The 18,754-nt window shown below is 40.0% G+C and overlaps 1 protein-coding gene across 8 annotated transcripts in view; it reads right to left on the bottom strand.

Annotated features, from left to right (window-relative positions):
- The window catches only part of BRWD3 (bromodomain and WD repeat domain containing 3), a 128,413-nt gene that overhangs the window by 43,139 nt on the left and 66,520 nt on the right, over positions 1-18,754 (bottom strand). For 7 of the 8 annotated variants that reach the window (XM_027839458.1, XM_027839421.1, XM_027839436.1 and 4 more), the window contains exons 17-21: positions 15,937-16,162; positions 14,227-14,388; positions 12,140-12,299; positions 6,428-6,521; positions 4,339-4,488 (exon numbers count right to left, since the gene is read on the bottom strand). In XM_027839458.1, the coding sequence (XP_027695259.1) occupies positions 4,339-4,488; positions 6,428-6,521; positions 12,140-12,299; positions 14,227-14,388; positions 15,937-16,162 (792 nt within the window). The remainder of the gene's footprint in view (positions 1-4,338; positions 4,489-6,427; positions 6,522-12,139; positions 12,300-14,226; positions 14,389-15,936; positions 16,163-18,754) is intronic. The other variant, XM_027839414.1, reaches the window with a different exon arrangement.

Here is an 18,754-nt window from a genome sequence, read left to right on the forward strand (position 1 = left end):
TTGCTCAATTTTGTATAGCTTGGTGATTTGGAGGAACACCTATCATTTTATAGCAGAAATGACTGTATAACAAAGCACTGAACAACTTGTGTCCCAGGAAAACTCCACAACATTCTAATTAAATATTTGCAGGATTTCTTCCATGCATCTTTGTGACTGGATTTAGTACATGCTTATAACTAAGCACAAGTTATAATTTCAATAACAACTGTCATATGATGCAATTTTCAATATTTAAATCCCAAGTATACCTCTTAAGCCTAAGCCCAAGGATATCGTTTCTTAAATTAAAAATTCATTATTTCAAAAATAACTAGGTATCTAATCAACGCACACCCAGTTATTATATGAAATGAAACATTTCAAATATCAAGATTTCTCAAGTTGGTTGAGGCAAACCTTGTAAACCGAGTAAAGCAATGCTTATAATAATGTAGAGGAAATATAGCATTTTAAAATGGCAACTCAAAACTTCTGAGGACCGATAAATCCTACAGTAGAGTGGGGACTATAGGTGTAGCATGACATGCCATCAGATATGACGAGTGTGTTCCTTGGTTTTGCTTGGCTGTCCTTTGTAATGTTGAGGAGGAGGAAGAAGGTGGGGCATTGGGAAGTGACAGCAGTAAGGGGGAGAATCATCAACAGAACATTCAAAAAGAATAAACGAATGACGCTGAAGAGCAAGCTATAAGTATCACTGTGAGGAAAAAAACAAAGTTAAAGCACAGGCCAAAAGAAATGGGAGAGTAAGGCAAAGGAGGAAGAAAAGAAAATTGTCATGTTGTTTTCCCCATTCCCTTATATTTTCATATTATGTTGATAGCTTGCACACCCTTTGACTATGGATCTCATACTGACAGATTTGTAGCGATTCCCTATCTTGGACATCAGACCCTCACTGGAAAACTTTGCTATAAAGATCATTTCCCAGTTTGTTGTCCCCTTCTAATCGCACTGATGCTACTTGTATAAAGGCTTTTGCATTTTATGTAACACAAATGGTATATGTTATCTTTGTAAACATCACTATCCTTTGGTCAGGAACTATCCAGAGTTGTTAAAGTTGTTGCCTTCATTTCTCCTCTAATATGTTTATGCTATGACTCTGATCATACTTCCTCATTCCCAGAAAATGTTGGGTCACTTACAAAATGCTGTTTGGGTTTATTCTATCCTCCGTTGTATCATTCTACATATGACTTTTACTCAGCAGTTAAGGATCTACTAGACAGACAAAAATGCAAATAAGAGAAACATGCATATTGTGTGGATTTCACACGTCATAACTCATTAACACCATTTACATTTCAGTTTATTCCTATCATCAACTAGGAATATTCTCAATAATTGTCACAAATAAATAATTTTGGAAGCATTTTGGCAATATATGAAACAGATCAACTAGATAATAATAAAGCAGGCTGAAAGAATACAATGAATTGGAAAGCTCTGTTCTAGAATGTGGCCTCTCCAGAAGGGTAAAAGGCACCCAATCATAGAATCTCAGTTGTGCAAAGGCCCCCCAAAGACCACAGAGTCCAACCAATCAATACCCGTACACACAGCCAATAGGTGGGTATCGTTTTGGCATATATAGCTCTAATCATTAAGCAGTTTTTCCTTACATCGAGCTCAAGTCTTCCTCCAATGTATTCTAACTCCTACCCACTGCTTCTTAAGGATCACACAGAATAAATGTAATCCCTTTTTTAATCCCTTCAAATATTAACAGTATCTATTACAATATTCTGTCACCTAGGCTAAGCGTCTATGTCTACTGTCTTCAACTGGGCCTCATGTCAGTTTCAAGGCCTCTCACCACCTAGGGAACCCTCCTTTTAATGCTTTCTACTTTAAGGTCCTTCTTACCAAAGCTGTAATCAGGAATTCTTACATATGAGCAAAGTATCACACACTACACCAAGGGCAAGAGGTAAGAAGCAGCTCATGGAGTGACCATTTAAAAAAAGAAGAAACGAAGACCCAGAAAAGTAAAGTGACTTGCCCAAGATCAAAGAGCCAATTAGTGGCAGAACCAGGATTCAAATCCGGATCTTCCGAACACAGTGATCTCTATTCTGCACTGTATTTATGCACCTCATTTAAGTCAAACTGCCTTGTAAAGTATCAGTTGTAAATTCACGTGCCTAAGCTTTTTGCTTGTCCCATCTGAATTTAGGGAGCAGTCATCTTAGGATGAATATTCCTTCTTTAACTAAAGTGATTTCTGTTTCCCTCTTTCTATACTTTCAATCTGGTCCCACTGCCAAAGGGATAAGGAGGCACAGAATCCAGGAAAGGCAATGCCTTGTCTCTGCACAGCTCAGCATGGGAAAAGCAACAGGGGACAGGGCCAACGAGAGCTCTGGCCCCCCAGCTACTCCCTTGCTAGACTGCTTCAAGGTGGTATCTACTTCACTGGCATCTCCTTGCTCAGCTCTAAGCCAGGCCAGAGCTTCAATCTCACCAGCCCTGAAGAACCAAACGGGACAGTCTAACCACAGCTCACCACCAGGGCCTACCACTGCCTTTTTCTTCACAGGAATGCTAAATACTTTTAAAAATTCTCATTCCTAAGCTTTATTATCAAGCCTTCCTTTTCTTAGCAGCTAGGTGGCGCTGCAGTGGATAGAGTGCCGGGCCTGGAGTAAGGAAGACTCACCTTTCTGAGTTCAAATCAGCCTCAGACACTTCCTAGCTGTGTGACCCTGGGCAAGTCACTTCACTCTCTCTGCCTCAGTTTCCTCATCTGTAAAATGAGCTGGAGAAAGAAATGGCAAACCCCTACCGTATCTCTGCCAAGAAAACTCCAGATGGGTTCAAGAAGGAATCAGATACGACTAAAAAATGACTGAACTAACTCCTTTTCTAAATGTTTATTTTACCACCCCTTTCCTTTTTGAGGCTGGGGGAGATCGGTGGTTTGTAAGAAATGACAATTAGGCCTGGACCAGAGATTTCCTTAGTACAGGGAAGCCACTTAAAATTGTTAGAAAGCTACCTAGGACAGAAAAATCACTCTTGCCCAGAATCACACAGGTAATACTTATCATCTTAGTAGTAGTAGATGCTAGGATTTTATCAATAACTAAAGTCAACTTATTAGGTCCATAATCTGAAAACTTTACAATCTTACCTGTTTGGAAAATCGGCAACAAATCTCTCAAGTTCTCCACGCTCATAGCTGTGGCACTCAGTAATCGAATCCCCCTGTTCTTTCAGTATGCTGGGAGGTAATTTGGATGGTGTCTGGAGGCTTAATCATAGTCCAACTGAACTCATCAGGTACTTCTGTAACTTCCTTATATATAATCTTTGGTTTCAACTCCCTAGTAATCACTTTGGTTCTGTTTTCTCCATTCCAGACTTTGAGGATCATTTAGTCCAACTACCTCATGGGAAGTCATTTGGCTCAAGGTCACAGAGCGTGTAACTGACACAGATGAAGCTAGAACTCAGGCCTCAAAATCTCTTCATTTCTCTCCAATCCTCCCACCCTTCTGCCGCCCCCACCCCCACCCCCATGGTGCTATGACTGCTTTCTCTCAATGTCAAACAGTCCATAGATCAAGAAATAGCTGTTAAATACCTGAATCAACCACTGTGCTAGATCTTCCCTGGGGATACGCGGACGAAAAAGAAATGGCGCCTGCCCTCAAGAAAATACAAAATCAGAATAAGCAAACTTGGGAGTGAAGGTGCTAGCAAGATCGGGGAGGGGAGGGGGATGGGGGATGGAGAATGGAGGAGTGATCAGGACAGGTAATAACAGGTCGGTAGCACTTGAACTGAATTTTGAAGGAAATCTGGGATTCCAAGCAGCAGAGGCAAAAAGGGAGTACATTCCAGGAATAAATGATAATCAGCGCAAATGAAAGGAGGCAGGAGATGGAGCATGCCTGAGAATGCAGTCAGGAGGGCCAGTAGAGCAAGACTGCAAAGAATGAAAAGGGACGGCAATATAAAATAAGGCTGGAAAAGTAGGCTGAGGTCTTGGGGGCCAGGCTGGAAAGGACTTTAAATGCCAAACAAAGGAGTTTATATCTGATTCTAGTGGTAATAGGGAGCCCCTGGAGTTTACAGAGTAGGGGAATGACAGGGTCAAGAATGACCTGGAGAGGGAAGAGACACGAGGCACGGACCGCAGCTGATAGACCCAGGTTTGAATTAAGGCTGTAAGCTAAGAAATGTCACATTTTTGAAAAAAAAAAATGCTTTTGAAGGAAGAAAATGAGTGAAAGAAATAGGAAATAAATGGCTCTGAAAATGTAAATAGTTTGAAAACATGTAAATTTAATAAACACAACATTAATGAAAGAACATCAGGTGTCTAACCTCTGAGGAGCTTTCTGATTCTTCCCGGGCAACTGCACTTTGACTTGGTACTTGTGGATCATGCTCTATGGTAGAACGTGTTCGGTAAGCATGTTGGCGCTTGCGCTGTATTCTCCGTAAAGATCGTCCACTACCAGGTTGAAAATCATCCTTTAGTAAAGAAGTGGAAAGGAGATTAAAAAAAAAAACAAACCAAGATCTGAATCTCATAAATATTGCATGGATACATCCACAAACCCAAGTAATTAGAGAATGAAAACAAATTATATAAGAAAATACAAAATAAAGGAAAATATGCTTCTTAAGATGAACTTAAGATTCTGATGCAGTCATTTTAATCTTGAAGCTTTCTTGTTTGTAGGACCTCATGATCAAATTAAAGGAAACACATAACATCCAGTTATAAGTATTAATTTTGCTGATTAAGCATAAAGGAACAATTGAAACAAGACTGGAAACTTTAAAAATTTCCAAAGAAAAGTAACTTTCAAAAAAAAGCAGGCGTTTGTAGTGATTTAAAAATTTTCAGTGGTCCCACTTAAAAATCAGGATATAACTACATCAAATAGACCACAAAATGATCTTTGATATAAAATACCAGTCCATAATTTTTGTAATCAACAAAGGACTAATAAAGAATGTTATAGTTAATTCTAAATTGCATGTGTAAATGGAGGGAAGATGGGTTAAAACTACAGACAATCACAAACCATTTGTCAATTGGCTTTGGACTGCGGTCTAACCCAGACATTAAGACACCAATTTACTTGGGGTACATTGCCCAACACCAACCAAGGTTGGACTTAATAATCAAAGTTCTACTCCAGAAGGAAGCATGCAAGAGACATACTGGGTATCTACAGATGATACAAGAACAAAGAATCAAAGGTTGAACATACAGACATTTAGTAGATGAGCTATAGGATCATATATCAAAGATCTGGAGTAGAAGAGACCTCAAAGGCCATCTAATCCAAAGGAAACTGAGGCCCAGGGATGTTAAGTGCCTTGTCCAATGTCACATAGGACTAAATATAAAAAGATTTGAGCCTGGGTCTTTTGATACAGAGACCATACTTTTTATACTCAATCATGGAAGTACCATGAAAGTTTCTGCTATTTTCAACTTTAAATTACCATTTTTCAAAAGCAAGTTTAAAAGTTTTGTAAATCGATGATTTGTTATAAGCAAATATTTGGTATTATTCTTATGCTCAAAAAAAATGTCCCATTTCCAATGTGAACAAAAATCTTCCTAGATCACATCTCTCTTTTTTTAAGTCATTGTCCTTTAATAAACTGGATTAGAAGGAAAAGAGATTAATTGGGAACAGTACTTAAAAACTGCAACGAAAATAATTCAACAGCACAAATTCCATCTCTACAAAAATTACAGTACCAAATGCAGGGGTTAAAACAATAACCTAAACAAACAAAAACAATGAACATGCGAACATCAAAATGACCTAGGTATATCTGGAGTGAAGTTACTTTATTTTTTTGAAAGTTACCTAAAATGGCCTTAAACAACCAATCAAAAGATTGCCTAGAAATTTGGTGTTTGATTTCTTCTTCCCATTAGGGATTCAATACGGCTACTCCTTTCCCCCAATTCTAGTCATCCCAAGGTTTCCAGCCTAGCCAACTTTCAAAAGCATCTGGCTATATCTGCCCATTCCTACAAGTGGAATGAAGGAGGTGCATGACTCCAAATTCCAAGCTTACCACTGACTACAATCACCTTTTAATACGTTTCAATTCAAAAGACATTTATTAAGTAAGATAATGGCTGTGATGCTGGTAGGATTTGGCAACCTGGTATGAAAGGCCAAGTTGAGAAATACAATGAAATAATGGGATCACAACTGTACATTGCAACTGTATAACCAGGGCCAAATAAAAAGAATCCTTGGCCCCGTCATCACTACAAGAGAATTGCTGCAAGTTACAAATATCCCTATGCCCCACACGCCCTAGACACTTGTAAAATAACAACAAGAAAAGAGCCCAATGTACAAAGAACATATCTCAAGCACTGGCCATTTGCAAATACAGTAAATACCAAAAATCACTATCAACCAATACTTACTCTCTGGATGGTATGAGATGGCTTTCTTTTCTTTTCAAAAGTATAAAGAGTAATTTCTCTTTCACCTTTAGCAGCTCTGTACTCTTCCTGTACCCTAATGAAAAAAAGTCAAAGGTCAAAATAATTAACTCAAATTCACCAAAATGCATGCTCATATCGATAGCGGGAATAAATGACAGAAGCAATCCTTGAAGGGTTATGAGAAGAAAGACACACTAATAAGTGGTGAGTGTAGCTATGACCTGGTCTAACCAGTTATGAAAGACACATTGACTTTAAGGGAGAAAAAACACTAAGCTGTTTAGACCTTTCTGACCGAATGATATCACTTCTGGGCATACACCCCAAGAAGATCAATGAAAAAGAAAGGTCCCATATGTACCAAAATATTCAATTTTGGTTGAATACAATTAATGTAATTGCAATAAAACAGAAACAAAGTAGGAGGTCATCAGTTAAGGAATGACCAGCCAAATTGTGTTATAGGAATGTATTATTATACCGGGAAGAAATAGATGATAGAATGAATTCAGAGAAATACGTCAAGATATATATGTATATACGTACTGATACAGAGCCAAGAAAGCAGAACCAGGAGAACTATATACTCAGCAAGTAAACAAGAAACTACTATGTGCCAAGAACAACATCAATGGTGAATACCTGCTTCTCAAGTAAGAACTCCATCAGTAAATAAGAGCTACAGTGGAAGGAATAACTTCAAAATCACATGGGCCCAGCCTGTGGTATCTTTGCTTTAGAGACTTCCTAGGAAGTACTAGGATAGTGGTGGAACCAGGCTATAGGTCTATGGTGTCTTCACTACTGAGACTTCCCAAGGAACCCAATATTAGCCCAGATCTAAGCCCCTGGTTTCCTGAGCCTAAACCAGGGCTCAAGAGGCCTTTCTCAGATCAGATCCATGCAGAATTACTCCACTCCTGCCTCCTGTCCAAACTCCCTCAGGCTGTAACTCTAACTACTCCTGTTGCCTTCCATGAGGCAAGGACTTAAGATCACCTGATCCCATGAGGTAAGCCATCTTCAATGGACAGCTCTCCGGCTCGGGATGCTCTGTCTGGCCTCATTCCTCAATGAACAGCACATTCTCACCATACTCACATCCTTCCCATCTCAGTGATTTGGAACCCTACTGCTTCACTGGCTTCTTCCCAATTCTCCTCAACCCAAATGTCCCACTCCACATATGCCTGGCCCTTCCACTGTGCTTTTTAGAATGCTCGCTCCATAGTCAACAAAACTTCTTTCATCTTAAACCTTTCCCTTTTTTGCTCCTTCCATTTTCTGGCTCTTAGAAATGTCCTTGTCATGACATGGCATGCCTAGCAATCCTTTCCAGGAATGGTTACACTCTCACTTACTGACTTAATCACCCACTGGTCTTGGTGACGAAGGCAGAATATTCTGTGCTCCATTTCCAGATTCTCCTACACCTCTCACAAACTTCTCTTCCTCTGAGGTTCATTCAATTAAAATTTGCCACCCAATCACGATTCTGATAGCCGTCATCTACCAAGCCACAAGACATTCTTTCCTTCCTCAATGGATGCAATATTTAGCTCACAGTCTTTCTCCCCACCTAACTCCTTCCGGGGGACTTCAACATTCACACTGAAAGTTCTTCAGAAACCTCTAACTTCAAGGTTCCTCAGTCTCTATTCTCATGATCTACTCCTCTCTCTGCTCTACCTCAGCTCCAGAGATGGTCACACCCTTAGATCATGCCATTACCCACAAATATTCTTCTTGCATGTTCACAAATTCCAAAATTCCCTTATTTATCAGATCATAATCTTTCATCATCTCATCGTTCCTTGTTCCTTACGACCCCTAAGGATGTTGGCTTTCAGACTTTCTCAGGCCATTACCCCTGCACTAGCCAACACTCTTGCTTCCTTATCTCGATCCCTTGGTGAACCAGCCTGGCACCTGCCCCCGCAGCCTATCACCAATCAGGTGTTGCCCAACTCAAACCTTGGACTGCTCCTACCTTCTGTTACCTTCCTCTAATTTATGTGCTGCTGGAGTTACAGATAATCAAAAGACTGTTCTGACTGGGTCCATTACAAACTGATGTTACATAATCTCAACTAAGTCCTCAGGAAAGCGATGCAATCCTTTCACACCTTCCTAATTGATTCACTATCCCACTCACCACAGTGGCTATTCCAAGTCACTATTAGCTATTATTATTCTTGCCCAAATATCCCAGGCCCTCCCTCTACCCCCTAGCTGAGGATCGTGCTTCATACTGCCCTGAAAGAAAGGAGTTCATTTTCCAAGAGCTCTCTCTTCTCCCCTCCTCATCTGAGCTCTCTCAGATATTATCCCATGCTATCTCATGGGGGATTTGCTCCTGTCTCCCATGAAGAACCAGCCCTTATCCTTGCCAAGGTAACCCCTTTACACACACCCTTGATCTCATTCCATCCCTTTTTCCCAACTTCCCTGGCCTTGTTAAAGGTCTCCTAGGATCACAATGTAGGTGTCACCTTTCACTCCTTACTCTCTGTCACCCGCTAAATCCAACCTCTTGCCAAAGCCTTTAATTCGACTTCAGCATCATCTTTCATATATGTCCCCACTCTCCTCTGACATTGCCATCACAAGCCCTCATCACCTAAAATTAACTATTACAACAGCCTTCTGGTTAGTCCCCTGCCTCGGGTCTCTCCTTACTCTAATTCCACCCTCCACTCAGCCATGAAAGTGACTTTTGCAAAGTCACTCCCCAATAAACTCCAGCGGCTCGGCTCCCTGTTGCCCCAAGGATCAAATATAAAATTTTCTGCGTGGCTTTTAAAGCCCTTCATGACCTGGCCTCATCCTACCTTTCCAGTCTTCTTACAACTTACTCTATTCTACATACTCCCACAAGCCAGTGACGCTGGACTCCCCGTTGTTTCTTGAACAAGACATTCCATCTCCCAATTCTTTACTTTCCCCTGGGTTTCACTTCCTTCAGGCCTCAGCTGAAATCTCACCTTCTAAAAGAAGTTTTTTGCAAAATTCTTCATGTTAGGGCTTGCTCTCGGGGATTCCCTGCATCCAGCCTGTATATATCTTGTTTGGACAGAGATGTTTGCATGTATCCCTTCATGAGAATGTAAACTCCTTGAAGGCAGGGACTTTTCTTCTCTTAATTTGTATCTCTAGCACTTAGTACTAAGCCCGGCACAAAGTAGAAACTTCAGAAATGCTTCTTGTTGTCATTTTCATGATACTGTCCCCCTCTCTTTTTCCCAATCTCTCACTAAGCTTCAGTATCTTCCAATCCACTGGCTTCTTCCTTGCTGTCTGCAAACATGCTAGTGTCTCCAAACTTTTTTTTTTTTTTAAATGTTGGAGGCAATGGGAGTTAAGTGACTTGCCCAGGGTCACAGAGCTAGCTAGGAAGTGTCTGAGGCTGGATTTGAACTCAGGTCCTCCTGACTCCAGGGCTGGTGCTCTAACCATTGTACCACCAAGCTGCCCCTCTGACCTTCTTTAAAAACCCTCACTTGATCCAACCATCTCTGTTAGTTCTTGTTCTTGATTTCTCTTCCCTTTCTCACATAAGCTCTTTAAGGAACCCGTCTCCAACAGGTACCTCTACTTCCTGTCTTCTCACTGCATTCTCAACCCTCCATAATGTGGTTTCCAATATTATTTTTCAACGAAAACAGTTCTCTCTAAAGTTGCCAATGATGTCTTAGTTACTATTGTTTTTTCAATTTTATTTTATTTTCAGTTCCAAATTCTCTTTCTCCCTCCAACCTCCTCCCCTACTGGAGATGGCAAGAATATCCATTATACATATAAAGTCATGTAAAACACATTCCTTTTTCTTTGATCTCTTTGATGTTTAGACTTTCGTTACCAAATCTAAATGGTCTTTCCCCCAATCCTCATTCTTCTTGACCTCTCTGCAGCCCTGGAACATCATCCTTTTCTCCTGGGTATGTCTCTTCTGTTTCTGTTAGGAGGCTATCTCCTGGTTCCCCTCCAATCTATCTGACCACTCCTTCCAGGTCTCTATTGTAGGATCTTTCAGTCACACCCAATAACCCTGTTGTCTTGTTTTTAAACAAGGCTCTTTTCCCTCTAATACTATCTTGTTCAGTGATCTCATTAGCAACCAGGGTTCCATTATCATCTCGGTACAGATCTCTCTTTTTCCAGCCCAAATCTCTCTCCTCACCTCTGGTCTCCCATCACCAGCTGCCTACTGGAGATCTTTACACACAGCCATCTCCAAAAACAGAACTCATCTTTCCCCTCAAAACCTTCCTCTTTGCAACTTCCCTAGTACTATCAAGGGGACCCTCATCTTCCCAGTGATCCACACTCACAGCCTCGCTGTCATCCTCATCTCCTCATTTACATTTACCCCACGTATCCTAATTGGCATCAAGTCTTGCTGTTTCTACCTTCACAATCTCTCCTTTCACTCTACTCACATAGCCACTGCCCTAATGCCCTCATCCCCTCAGGTCGAGACTGCTGCGACAGCCTTCTGATTGGTCTCCCTGCCTCTAGTCCCTTCTCACTCCAGTGGCCTAAGTATTCCTCCTAAAGTGCAAGTCTGACAATATCACCACCACCCGCTCCCAATGGAAAAAAAAAAAAAAAACCCTCCACTAGCTCCCAATTACCTACTGCATTACATTAACTCTACAATTCAAAGACACAAAATATTCTACTTCCCAATTCTGGGCCTTTTCACTGGCTCTCCTTCCTCATCTCTGACTTCTGGCTTCCTTATCTCACCTTTTGCATGAGACCTTCCTTGTCCCTTACATTGCTAGTGCCTACCCAGCGAGATCACTTCCTTTTTTCCTCAGTATATATCATCCACTTAACTCTGTACACATTTTGTATATACTGCTGTTGCCATGTTTTCTCACCTCCTTGAGGGCAGGGAACATGTTTTTTCTTTTCTTTGTTTCCTCGGGGCTTAGTACTATGTCTAACGTAGAGTAAGTACTTAATGAATGCTTAGTAACTGATAATAATGTTATTAATAAAAAGAAGCTGAACTCAGATAAAATGCCATCACAATTCTTGGTCCCCAAGGAGAGAGGAGGAAACACACTTTCTCTCATCTCAATAGAGAAGCACTGGACTCTGAATGGAGAATGTTGCACATGACTTTCAGAGGTTACATTAGGGTTGTGTGAGACAAATCAGGACATGCCAGTGGTATGTAAACCTGATCCAGGGAAGGACTAAGGGACTAAGAGACGGAATAAAGTAAAGGTGAAAATTATTGCTCTACTCACATGGTCAGGGATTCAAATTATTAATCACCTATGCCTTGATTCCTTATCTCTCCATGCCCCCTCTTCCACATAGACATGTAATAGTGCTTGTGGCCAACCTACCTGCAATCAATACCTCTATCAAAGAAACCTATTATCAAAAGGTACGGTGAAGAATTGGCCATAATGACATCTGGTGATTATCTGTAGATTGTTTCTTGTGCTAGACTTGGCATGTACCTAGACTTCACTTTCCAGCAAAATATTTGCTCAAAGAACAATGAAGTAGAATGGTATGTAAATAAATATTAAATAGTAATGCCTAATGAAATGTTAATAGAATATAGAATAAGAATCACCTCATGTGACAATGTAATGTGGGACTGATACTTAACCTAAAAAAAAGTGAACTCAAATGCAAAGCATGAGATGATCCCAACTGCTAACTTACCGACTAACAACAGGATTTAATTCACTGACCACTACTCTTCGGCTCCACGACATGAAATCCCTCTGAGTGGCCATGGGACTTCGAGAAGAACTATGTATTTCACCGGGCTGGAATCCAATATCTGAGGAAGAGGCAAAGTCTACATTTGGGCTTCTCAGAGCTGAAAAACAGGCAAAGATGACACTCTCCCTAAAAAGTTCCCAACTTTTAGAAGAGAGCTGAAAACGAAATGGAGGCTTCTAAGATGGTGTGAAAGATGATATGGATATCTGTCCATGCGTAAGAATGGAGAAAAGAAAAGAGACTAATGCATAAGCAACAGTATGAAGATGAATAAAAAGTGCCAACAAGGAATTAGATTCCCTACATCTTCTTAGGTAATGGGCATACACCCTATTATAGCCTAGGCAAGTGGAAAGCTCTGCTCCTAAAAAAGTTGGACTGACTGCAGTTACATATTATTTAGGGCACTGACCCTTCAGTTTTTTCACTGGATAAACAGCTCTTGGAAGCTCTAACGCAGGGAAGGTAGTATGGTACCATGGAAAAGTATGCTGGATTTTGAATCAGACGAGCTAGATGCAAACTCCAGCTCTGCTACTTACTACCTGTGTGACCTTGGGGCAAGTCAGTTGTTGACGAGACCCATGTGGGTCTCAGTTTCTCTACCTGTAAAATAAAGGGACCAGACTAGTTGACTTTAAAGGTCTCTATCCTCTCTAAATCTATGATTCCAAGTTTCAACGAGTCATCAGGCACTCCTCTATGACTTCTAGTTAGACAAAACAAACTATCTGATGGCAGAGATCATTGGCCTTGGATAACTTTTACTAACATTCAACTACACAATAAAGAATGTTTCCTAAATAAGAATATTAAAAAATATTAATGGGGTACTAAATCAAGGATCTAATCCAAATTTTATAAGTTGGGAATTAAGGATCTTATACATAATTTTAGCATCTACTACTCAGCTTGATCCAGATTCAGAAAATATATTTGGGTTTACAGTTCCAAATGTCCTGGAGTCAGAAGGACCTGGGTTCAAATCCAGCCTCACACACTTGACACTTACTAGCTGTGTGATCCTGGGCAAATCACTTAACCCCAACTGCCTTGCAAAAAAACCAAAACCAAAACCAAAAAACCCGTGTGCATACTTCCCCTGCCCACATCAACACATGGGCCTAATACAATATGAAGCATCTCAACCTAAATGATATTTGTTATCTAGCCACAAGAAACCTAGATTAACCTAAATGAGACATCCGCATTAGGTCAGTACAGCGAAAAATTAATCCTTCCAACATTTCCATTGACAAGAAGCACAACTTTTCAAAAATTATACTTTGATACTTATTCCTGACATTGAATGTATGGAAGTACTGACATGAACATGACACTTATGCCACAAATACTTTTCACGTATTTTAGGGAAAAAATATAATGCATAACAACTACATTAGAGCAACTGTCACTTTCAACCACTATAAAGGAGTGAATAAAAATTAATTCAGCAGTTGACTCTATATATCCTAAAAAGTATATCATATGCTTTTCAATGTGCAACTTTTATAAACGTGGTTTTAAATATGAAAGTCAAAAAAAGGCACCTTAAAACAAGAAAGAAGATACACATGAAATGTAGGTTTTTAAGGTCCTACAGATTAAGGTTGAGGACAATTTTTCAAACAGTAAAGACTGTAATAGAATCCTGCTGATGCCGCCTTAAAAGGCCAACATTTTCACGCCGTTTTTTTAGTCAGTAAACATTTATTAAGTGACTCTTATGTGCCAGGCACTCTGCTAAATGCTAGGCATACAAATGGAAAAAAGAAAGGCAGTCCCTGGTCTTGTGGAGCTTACAATCTAATAGGGGATCTAAAGGTATGCTAATTTTTCTTGTCCACATGTTCAAAAAGGCTAAAACTATGGCGCTACCATGTAATTTCAAAATAGCTTCAAACACAGTAAAAATTTAGAAATAATTAAAAATTTACAAATGCCCTCCATCACAATTAACCCTGTATAGGCAAATGAAATGGCAAAAAATATAAAAATTCAACATGATAACTACAGATACATACCTCCACTAAGAGAATATGGTCTATTAATATGAATAAATGAACTTCCTTCTTCATCAAACAGTCTAAGATCCTGCCCCCCCTGCATTTCCCCGATCATTCCATCAAGATCATCTTGATCAATGGTTTGTTGACCAATCACCTGTTCCATCACTTCGTCGTCACCTTAATTAGACAAAAAAATAAAAAAATAATCTCACAACTGACATCATCAAAATAAGCATTCAACAAGTATTTTTTAAGCCACTAAAATGATACAGGCACAGTGTTAGACATAAAGTGCTCAAGGACAAGAACCTCAAACACTCTGCTCTCAAGGAGCTGTTTACACTCTAGACATCATCTTAAAGAAAACATTAATACAATTTTAGAAAAAACCTCAGTTCAAGCTACCATGTGTAAAGTCCTCTTTAGGTGATTAATCAAAACTGTGAATTACTTAATGAAAACTAGCAACATAGTACACACAAAATGTAATAAGGCAAATCCACATTTGTAGTGATTTTTAAAAATCTACCACTGAAAAATGCAACAAATTAGAAAACTTAACAAACAAACATGATACATTATCTTGATTTCTCTCATCCCAAAGAATGTTCCATTGATTGAGTAAAGAGGAATATACCTGAAAATTTATTTTTATAAGCAAATGACAGAGTAAAGGGAAAATGAAGACTCTACTTAAGAAAACTCTGATCATTTGAAATTATTAAGATTATTTTGTATTTATTTTATGACTACTTTTGAAAGACATGATTAGGTTCTTTCGAGTATTTCCTTTTCATACTGAACACTAGAGAAGAACAATAAATAGTAAAGAAATTCTACTTTTAGGAAATACCTAAAACTAAGATGTAGAAATAGTAAGTGCTGGGAGCTTCCTTTCCCTCTCAGATATGTGATGATGGGATATGGGGGAAGGGGGCTGATTTGTTTTGATATGGAGCTACAGAGTCCAACAAACAGCTCCCTCTCCCACCTTGAAAACTACAGAAACCCTTCAACACCATTTTCAGTCCAAGCTTCAAAGGACAAATAGCCATTTCTGGATTGTGGATTAGGAATTCCTTTTCTCTACTTACAACTTTCAGATCCAGAAAACTGAAATTTCCAACCAGGTAGTGCAGTGGATAGAGCGCTGAACCTGGAGTCGGGATGACCCAAGTTCATATGTAGCCTCAGACACTTCCTAACTATGTGACTCTGGGAAAAGTTACTTAATCACTGCCTGCCTCAGTTTCCTCATCTATAAAATGAGGATAATAGCACCTACCTCCCAGAGTTGTTGTGAAGATCAAATGAGATAATCTTTGCAAACTTTAAAGTGCTATATAAATGCTAGCTATTTCTTTTATTATTAAGTCATGAAGTCTGATGAATGGAAAGATACAGCCCATAAAATGATACAAGAGTTTTGCTGATCAGAGCCAACATTTTGAACCATATTTGGATGTAAATGCTGCAGGCGACAGCAGAAGTCTATGGTCAAGGTTCTTAAGCAAGAAAGCCAATATGTTTGCCCTACCTTGGGAAAGTCTGTGCTGATGCCCCCACTCCCACATATCAGGTTCCTCTGGCAAGGTAAAGCATGCCAATAATGCATCACAGTGAGATCAGTAACAACTCAACGCCATTAATACTGGCAGAAGTTCGTTACTTTTGAACATGTTAGTAAGATAACGGATTTCGAATACAATTTAGGAGCTAACATACCATTAGCAACGTATCCCAGTTGTGGTATAAGGTATTGATCCTTACAATGTTCCCGTCCTGGTACCAGCCTTTGGAATTCCGTAGGATGAGGGTTGCCATCCATATCCACCAAAAATGGGGGTGGCATCAAATGAGGGGCTTGCTGAGTCTGTTCATCCAGTACGTAGTTGTTACCGTCTCGAATGAGGGGTCGATAATCCGTATGGAAGAACATCTGATCTGGAACCTGGAGAAGAGATTGTTGAGTGATTAGCATATCAATACATTATCAATCAGCACTTTAGCTCACTGCAGGAACTCTTATGTACTCCAAACTAAGCATCTTTTCCATTTTCAGCACCTGTAAACTCCTGGCCCAGGGCTGGGGAACCTGCGGCCCTCGAGGTCCTCACCGAATGAGTGCAGCCCTTTGACTGAATCCAAACTTCACAAAACAAATCTCCTTAATAAAAGGATTTGTTCTATAACACTTGGACTCAATCAAAAGCCCTCACCAGAGGACCTACAGGGCCACATATGGCCTCAAGGTGGCAGGTTCCCCACCTCTGCCCTGGCCAATCAATCAAGTATTTAAGTGCCTATTATGTATAAAAAGGTACTGTACTAAGCACTGATATAAAGACAAAAAGCAAACAATCCTTGCCTTCAAGGAGCTCACATCCTCTTGTGAGAGACAAGAAGCAAATAAACAAAAAGGAAACAGGAGAGGGGGGAAAGGGGAACTAAAAAGGTTTGGGGGGTAAGAGGGCTAGGAGAGACTTCATGGAAAACATGCCACCTGAGCAGGGCTTTCAAGTAAACGTGAGATTCTAAGAGGCAGAAGTGAAATGCAAGTACATTCCAGGCCTACAAGACACCGGGCGCAAATATGGATTGTTATGGATGAGAAACAGCAAGAGCACTATTTTGGCTACATTGGGAAGTACAGGAAGGAGAGCACTGAACGTCCAATAAGGTTAGAAAGGTAGTTTGTTGAAACCAGAGTGAAAAGAGCCTTAAGAGAAACAAAGGAACTCAAATTTGATTCTAGAAGAAAGAAGCCATACGGGAGTTTACTGGGTAGGAAGTCACACTTGCACTTTAGGAAAATCACTTTAACAGATGTATGGAGGAGGCTGGATATATGAGGCCAGGAAACCAATTAGAGACTACCGTTGAGAATGCAGGCAGAGGATTACCTGGATTAAGGTGCTGGCTATGTAAGCTGATAGAGGGGGACAGCTCTGAGAAATGACAAGAGTTGGCAATTGACTGGTTGTGCAAGGCAAGGGAGGAATGGTGGAGAACAGCAACGCTGGGAAACTGGGCTAATGGAAAGGCTAGGCCAAGACCACTGACAGAAGGAGGAGGAGATCATGAAAATTTCCCAGAGGTTTTGGGATCATGCCGAAGCCCTTAATTTCACCACTTGTTTCCCAAATCCTTTGAGAGATAAAATAAAACTACACTGAGTAATAAGATTATTCTATGATTTTACATGTTTACTTTTTTCTATATTCAAACACTTCATAAGAAACGAACTCTACCAATGATGCTGTAATAGAGTGATAAGTCTCAGTAAAATAAAGTATGTTAATATTAATATTTAAAAAAAACTTTAAAACAAAAAAATATTAATTTTTAAAACAAGGTATACCTCAACATACCTTCCTGATTCTGAGTGTAACTATCTCTGAGTACTTATTTTCCACAAACCTAGGGAGTAGATTTATCTAAAACTCTTTACATGTGCAAAGAGGAACATATAATTAACATTTTATCATGTGAAATCTGTAGTAATACATCCAATTTCTGGGGCCATACTTTAAAATAGGGGACACAAATCAGAGAGCAATCCAGAAAGAGAGGGAATTTGCAAGACACTAGGGATGAAGGATCTTTAGCCAAAGAAGAGAAGAATGAAGGCCAGGGGGAACAGAGGGAGACGCTAGGACAGCTTGTTCTTTTCAGACATTTGTAGGGTTGTAACCTTGAGTAAACAATGGTCCTTCACTCACAAGATCACAGGATTTGGAGCTGGAAGGGACTTTCGAGATCAAGTACAACTTCGTCCCCTCATGTCACAGATGAAGAAAGCGAGATGAGAGGTTGTGACCTTCCCCTCAGCCCGCCATCCTCAAACGACCAAAGACAAACTTCTACAAAAAGCTGACAACTCAATGCCTCCACTTCCTGAATTTCTACAACCCCTTTCAATCTTGCTTCTGGCCTAATATTTAACCCCCAGCCGCCAACAACTTCTTAATTTGTAAATTCTCTCAAGGGCATCACTGTGTTTCCAATCACTTCAATACATAACCTCAGAATTATCTCAAGCCTTCCTTGAGAGCAAGTGTGGGGAACCTTCAGCTTCGTTGTTCTGTGAAGTTTGGAATCAGTCAAAGGGCCACGCTTGGGGCCTAGAGGCCACAGGTTCCCCACCCCTGCCTTAGATTCACTCCTTATATCCAAACAGTTGTCAAATCTTTTTGAACTTGTCAAACTCAAAAAAATCTCTCTGATCTGTTCCTTTCTTTCTACTCAGGTAGCCACCATCGTAGTTTAGACTCTAATTACCTCTTGCTTCTCAATCAGCGTCTCTGTCTCTAGTTTTTCCCTTTGGGAAACTATCATCCATACAGTTGTCAAATGGATATTCCTAATGCACAGGCCTGATCGGGTCACTTTCCTGCTTAAAAAGCTTGTGGCTTTTTGTGCTCTGTGGCTCCCTAGTGCCAGAAGGATAAAAGAGAAACTAACTCCTTGGGCATTTAAAGCACGTCAAAAACCGATTCCCCTATCTTTGATTTCCAGAGTAATTTCACATAAGCAATCTTTC

Source organism: Vombatus ursinus, unplaced genomic scaffold (assembly GCF_900497805.2).
Source record: "Vombatus ursinus unplaced genomic scaffold, bare-nosed wombat genome assembly UNPS02004691.1, whole genome shotgun sequence".
In the NCBI taxonomy this organism is placed as follows: domain Eukaryota; kingdom Metazoa; phylum Chordata; class Mammalia; order Diprotodontia; family Vombatidae; genus Vombatus; species Vombatus ursinus.